The following is a 6,728-nucleotide window of genomic DNA, read 5'->3' on the forward strand; positions in this document are numbered from 1 at the left end:
AAGATTAAAATACAAGGAAAAACTAATTAATGTGGAAGTAGTTTAGAAAAACATTACCGAAAATGGTAACAACTGAAAGAAAACAAAAAAGGAAAGTCAATCTTATAGATAGAACTTAGAAGTTGGAATGAAGCCCAGCCCACCAAATCACATCTAGTGAGCTGGGTGGAGTGTAAATCATTCTTTGTTATATTTAATATTAATATTCTATTCGATGGAGTGTATATATAATATAATATAATAAGTGTCTCATGCATTTCTCTTCAACATAAGCATCGATGGAGTGATAAATTTTTGGAAAGCAAATATGAGAGGTTTAAACATGGAGTACTACCTACCAATAATTGTTATGTTGTTGATACAATTTATATTTGCAGGTCAAACTCTTGGCACAAGAATTGCACTTTTGGAGGGTATGAGCCCAAGGGTATTTGTAGTGTACCGTAGTGCTTTTGCAACTATTGTTCTTGCCCCTCTTGCTTATTTTTCAGGGTACTTTACTATACCTATACTATACTATTTCTCTTTAATTTCTATGTTATAATTAATTACTTTCTTAATCCTTCCCTCTCATGTCATGTTTATTAATTAATTAATTAATTAATTGTTTTCTTCTTTTACAGGAGAAACTCTGGCTCATATTCCTTAAATTTAAGGAGTTTTTCCTTGATATTCTTGACCTCACTAATTGGGTTTGTTTCCAATCTCTAGTAATATTAATATACATATTTAAATTTGGTTCTAAAACTTACATCTTTTCTTTTACTTGCAACATATTAGACTCTATATTTTGCATCAAACATTTTTTTTTGTCAAGTGCATCAAACATATTTCTTTCTTTTTTTTTGGTAAAATCAAACATATTAATTTATTGTGTCTATATAGTAGTAATACTTCCTCCGTCCCAAAATGAGTGACACAGTTGACTATGTCACGCATGCCGATGCATAACTTTGACGATTAATATTTGTAATTGTATAATAGTAAAAATTATAAGAATTTCATATTTTGAAAAATATTTATCGAAACGAATCTAATAACTTCTTATATGCTAATATTTATTTTTGTTTATTAGTAGAAAAATATAATCAAAACAATACTTATGAATAATGCACAACAGTCAACTGTGTCGCTCAATTTAGGACGGAAGTAGTAGTATTTTAGAATGAGAAATGTTATTGTGTCTATTATTTAGTCAACATATTTGGGGCAGATTTGGTTACCATAATTGTGCCGATATTATATTATATATTCACATTGGATCTAGATTTTGACGTGCAATAAATTATCTTTGAATATTTATGACTAAATAAATTTTTATTTTTGGTCAAGATGACTAAATAAATTATTTTATAATAATAATGACTAAATAAATTATAGGAAAATGCTAAACAGTGCCCCCAGGGCACTAGTTAAGAATGCAAAAATAGTAATTTGGCATTGGAGTTTGTGCAGTCAACTCCTCAAAAGTTTAAAAAGTGTTTTTTCTTTTCAAAACTTTCTGTTTTTGGTTTCCTTAACCAGTGCCCCGGGGGCACCGGTTAGCATGACCCAAAATTATATTTGACAATGACTATTCTTTTCACAATACTTTACACATTTGAATTACTTATTTTTGAGCTTATACAAAATAACTTATTCAAATAAATAATTTTTATATATTATTTAAACATTTGTTAATGTAATTTCTGAAAAAACAGTTTATAAAGATATAATTTTCTAAAAAATCTTGTTTCTTGCCATTAATAGGCACCAACCTCAATCCAACACAAAACAGATAAGAATGTTGAGATACAACCAAGACAACCCCAAATTTTGGTGATCTACCATCTTCAATTTGGTCTTCAATTTTACATTGTTAAGTATACAAATTAAATCAAGATATTTGGTCTTAAATTTCTATTTTTCTTAGTGTAAATATATTCATGTTTTGAAAATATGATATTTTTGAGGAAATATATGGTATTCAACCCAATTGTTTGTTTGATCAAAGGTCAATATAATGTTCTTCGATGAGACCCTTCATGACCAAACATAAACTAACTAACTAAATGGAAAAATATACGAAAAATATTAAAGAATATTTATTAATTTTATTCGATGAAGTAGAAAAATGTGTAAATTTAGAGACAATATGGTGTGATTCAATCCAAAATAAATATATTTTGGGTGTTATTTTTTACATTTGATAAGATGTGAGACATATTTTATGTTTTTTTTTTTATTGGGATGTGTTGCAGAATTACAATGAATCAAAATTTATATTTTGAGGGTCTATATCTTGCTTCTTCTTCAGTTGCAAGTGCCATTTGCAATCTTCTTCCGGCAATCACATTTGTAATAGCAGTCTTAGTAGGGTAATTACTGAAATCAACCAATTTTTGTTCCTCAATCAAAATTCAAACCAATTGATGTGTATATTTTTTAATTGAAAATTGAATATATTTTACAGAATGGAGAAAGTGAATATTCGAAGTTTGAGAAGTATAGCCAAAATAGTGGGAACAATTATATGTGTAAGTGGAGCAGTGTCCATAGCATTGTTGAAGGGTCCAAAGTTGCTAAATGCAGAAAGCATACCTTCAAAATCAATCTTTGGTTTAGCCTCAGAAAGTGATGAGAATTGGTTGCTTGGATGTTTGTCTCTTCTAGGATGCATTGTTGCATGGTCAATTTTTCTAATTTTGCAGGTATTTTAATTGATACTTTGACTTCAAAAAGGTTTAATTCAAATACGGCATTCTTTGATTTTTATATGTATTATAGAAGATAAAAAATAAGATAGAAATAAAGATCATAAACATATCTAGTTTCTTATGTTATATAGGATCAAGATTGACTGTTGTCGAACTTCCACATAGTTTCACGCAGTAATAAATCTCAGCAGTTGATTCGAAAAGTCTAAATCACACAATCAATTCGCACAGTAAAATAGTCTCAACCGTCGATCTACAGTTACAGCGGGAAATCCAATTCCTATATTATATGCTACCTTTATTTCTGAATATAAAATTCTTTTGAATTTTATTTTGTCCCTTTTGATATAGAAGGGTAAACTTATAAAACCATATCAATATTTAAGGAAGGACTAGTGATTTTTAGTATGCTTAGTCACCGAACCAACATGGGTTGGTCTAGTGGTAAATGTTTGGAATCTTGAAGTGTACTCCTCTTTGAATTTTAGAATCGAATCCTCTCCGTGCCATTTCCTGCCTTGAATCCGTACATACAGAGCAAAACTCTGGCTTCAAATGGTGAGATTTGTGTCTCTTGGATTAGTATGCATTTAATTAACTTGGATACCAAGTCTCTTGAACAAAAAAAGTGTATGTTGAATCACCATAGCTAATTAATTGGAATAGTTTATTCATATCACATGTATATGAACTTCTCTAATTGGAATAGTATAAAACAGAATTAACGCATATTTAGTGAAATTAACGTTAACTTCTATTATTCTGTGACAAATGTTATCAAAGCTGCTATTCTAGCTCTCTCTATATATAATCTTGCTTCCCTTTTTTCTTTTCATCTTGACTGACCAGGTTCCAGCTTATGCAAGTCATCCAAATTACTTATCACTTTCAGCTTGGATGTGTTTTATGGCAACATTACAATCAGCAGCAGTTACACTATTCTTGGAGCCAAACCTTAATGAATGGAAGATTAATTCTCTACTTCAACTTGGTTGTTCAATATATGCAGTATGTGGATAATACAGCAATATATATAAATTATTACTCCCTCCGATCTTATTTATAAGTAAAAGTTACTTTTTAGATTCATTGAACAACTAATGTATCTAGCTTAAATATAGGCTAGATACATTGGTTTTTTAATGAATCTAAAAATCAACTTTTGCTTATAAATAAGGCCGGAGGAAGTACATCATAAGTGGTCGGTCTTGTTGGTAACTAATTAATACATTTTGCAGGGAGTTATGGGTTCTGCAGTAACATTCTGTCTCCAAACATGGTGCATTAAAAGGAGAGGACCTCTCTTCTATGCTATGTTTACTCCTGTTTTCACATTAATTTGTACTGTATTGGCTGCTTTATTACTACATGAAGAAATATACATTGGAAGGTAAAAATATTTAATTTCTTTTTTTCTTCTTTTGATAAGCAAAACAATTTTATTAATGAAAGTAGAGATACTCCTATACCCTTACAACATAAGCGGTCCGAGTCATGTATCCTTAAGGTGAATAAGTATGGTGTTCGGGGTTCAAAATCCGGGCCCTACATATATATAATGTGATGTCCCTACCAACCGAGTTATGTTCACGGGGACGAAACTACTCACATTCTATAAAGGGTTGTAGAGTACCTTGTCAAATCATGTACTAGAAAGCCGGAGACAAATTCAATAAAATATAGTTCCTTGCAAAAATGATTAATTTATGATAATTAATGAAGATTATTAACATGAATTATAGGTGATTTCAACCAATGTTGTTAATCTAACTAAATGATTCTACTACTTCATGTGTATTAGCTTGATAGGTGCAATTGGAGTGATCATTGGTTTGTATATTGTGCTTTGGGGTAAAGCTGAAGATATAGTTGATGTGAAAAAGAACATAGATCCAAAAGCTATGGTTGATGAGACAGAGGAAGCATATTGTAAAACTGATTTAGAAGAACCTCTTTTACATGCTGAATCTACCTCACATCATTGATATTCATTGAAAGGACATTGTGCTATAATTAATGATCAATATCATCACAATAGATTAAGTTATATTTTATCTTGTTATGTTTGTATAAGTTCTCTGTTATAAGAGAATTAGAAAATGAAATTAATCTCGTATATATATATATATATATATATATATATATATATATATATATATTCCATTATATATGGTGTCTGTTCATGAAAATTTGTTTCCCTATATGTGATATTATCTTGCATGGATTTGGATTCTTTATATTAAAAAATTCTAAATTCCCCTACATTTAGTGCAAATAGGTTAAGAAAGAGATTGAAGAGATGATTTGGATTAATTCTCTCATGTGCAATAATCCATTGTCTCATGCAGTCTATTCTTAGTTAATCTTAATTTTTGGATTAATCTAATGGTCGGAAAGAAAAAGTTTTTTTAAAAATATCAACATTAGACAATTGAGAGACTGCACCACCATCATCGGCGGCCTCAGTCCAATCTAACCCGTTTCCAATGACAATGCCCACCATTACAAAAATCTCGTTCGGCATTAAAAGCAAGAAGCAAAGGGAGCGTGATGAGTCGACTGACGGTGGTGTACGTCTAGCCGTATCTCCTCGAGGATGTTCAATGTAATTCTCCTCGATTTACATTGCACTCTCCATTGTATATTTCACCGGAGGATGTTCAATGTAAATCTCTACCATTCAATTGAAATTTAATAATGTTGACTCAAATGAATTGATGTGATTTCACTGCACTCTGCGGTCACAGTACTTGAAATTGCTCCCACCCACCCAGCAAAGCATGTGTTGATTTTGAGGAGTGAAAGAGTAAATTGTTGTTGATTGGTTAGATACAAGTGGTTGCACTTGCACAGTAAAAAAAAATTGACTCATTGAGGAGAAGAAATTCTGCAAAAAATAATTAAAAACAAATACGAAGCGATGGTACATTTGTCTCCTCCAATTGCCACCTTTGTTTTCCTTTTTTTGTCAAATCAACCCATTAAATCCCAACAAATGAGAATTGCATCAAACGTGAAAATGAGAGATACCGGTAAAGTCAAATGGTCCCAACTCTCTCAATAATAGCAATGCTATTGATCACAGATCATTTACTCTCACATGTTTTTTTTTTTTTGTCTGGTACACTTATTCAATCAATCAATCACAAGAAAAATATTTTTTTAAATTCATTAAATAACTAGGTCATGATAACTAATACTTCCAAGACATTGGTTAAGAAGTTAGTGGTAAATTTTATATTGAAAAAAGGGCTAATGCTATTGTGGACCACATTTATAAGTGGTCCACCGTGAACAAGTGATCTACCGAATATGAATTTTACGAAATTCAATGTTGGATTGAAAGTTTATATCGTATAGATCATCCTTAAATTTTTTTAAATTTTTTGAAAATCATTTGATATGTTATTGAGACCCATCAAGATTTACGTTATTTAATAAACCGATAATCTTGATATATCTCAATAACATTTTAAATGATTTTTAATTTTTCTAAAATTTTCTATGGATGATCTATATGATATAAACTTTCAATGCAACGGTGGTTTTTGTAAAATTCGTATTCGTTATAATGTTATTCATGAATGGTCCACCATGGACCACTTGATGAAGTGGTCCATATTAGAATTTACCTTGAAAAAGGTGCTATATTTACATTTTTAAAAAGTTTACTACAATATTCTATGATAATTTAATTTTACCATTTTTTAATTTTTTAACTAGTGCTTCAGCAACACTAGTTAGCATTTTTTAATGTATATGATCTATATTATCATATGTACATTAATTATTCAATATAAAAAAAGTAAATAGGTCACAGTGAGTAATATAAAAACACAATCCATATAAGACAATTTATATCTCATAAAAAAATGTAACTTATAGTACATCGAAAAATTGAAGTGTTTTCGTATTTTTTTAAATCAATAAATAAACAATATTTTTAGATCAACGAGTTATTTTTGGTTTACAATAAGCTGAGGATCGAACTCAGGATTTATAGCGTACTACCCAAACTCCTCGGTCACCACT

General features: G+C 30.0%; 1 protein-coding gene across 1 annotated transcript; it reads left to right on the plus strand.

Annotated features, from left to right (window-relative positions):
- Positions 1-248: 248 nt before the first annotated feature.
- Positions 249-4,809, plus strand: LOC123885579 (WAT1-related protein At4g30420-like). Its single transcript, XM_045934862.1, has 7 exons — positions 249-492; positions 624-692; positions 2,241-2,357; positions 2,453-2,690; positions 3,546-3,704; positions 3,935-4,086; positions 4,498-4,809. Exons 1-7 carry the CDS (start codon positions 308-310, stop codon positions 4,679-4,681), a joined length of 1,104 nt encoding a protein of 367 aa, XP_045790818.1. The 5' UTR covers positions 249-307; the 3' UTR covers positions 4,682-4,809.
- The last annotated feature ends 1,919 nt before the right edge of the window (positions 4,810-6,728 follow it).

The sequence above is a fragment of the Trifolium pratense genome, linkage group LG5 (genome assembly GCF_020283565.1).
Source record: "Trifolium pratense cultivar HEN17-A07 linkage group LG5, ARS_RC_1.1, whole genome shotgun sequence".
NCBI lineage: Eukaryota > Viridiplantae > Streptophyta > Magnoliopsida > Fabales > Fabaceae > Trifolium > Trifolium pratense.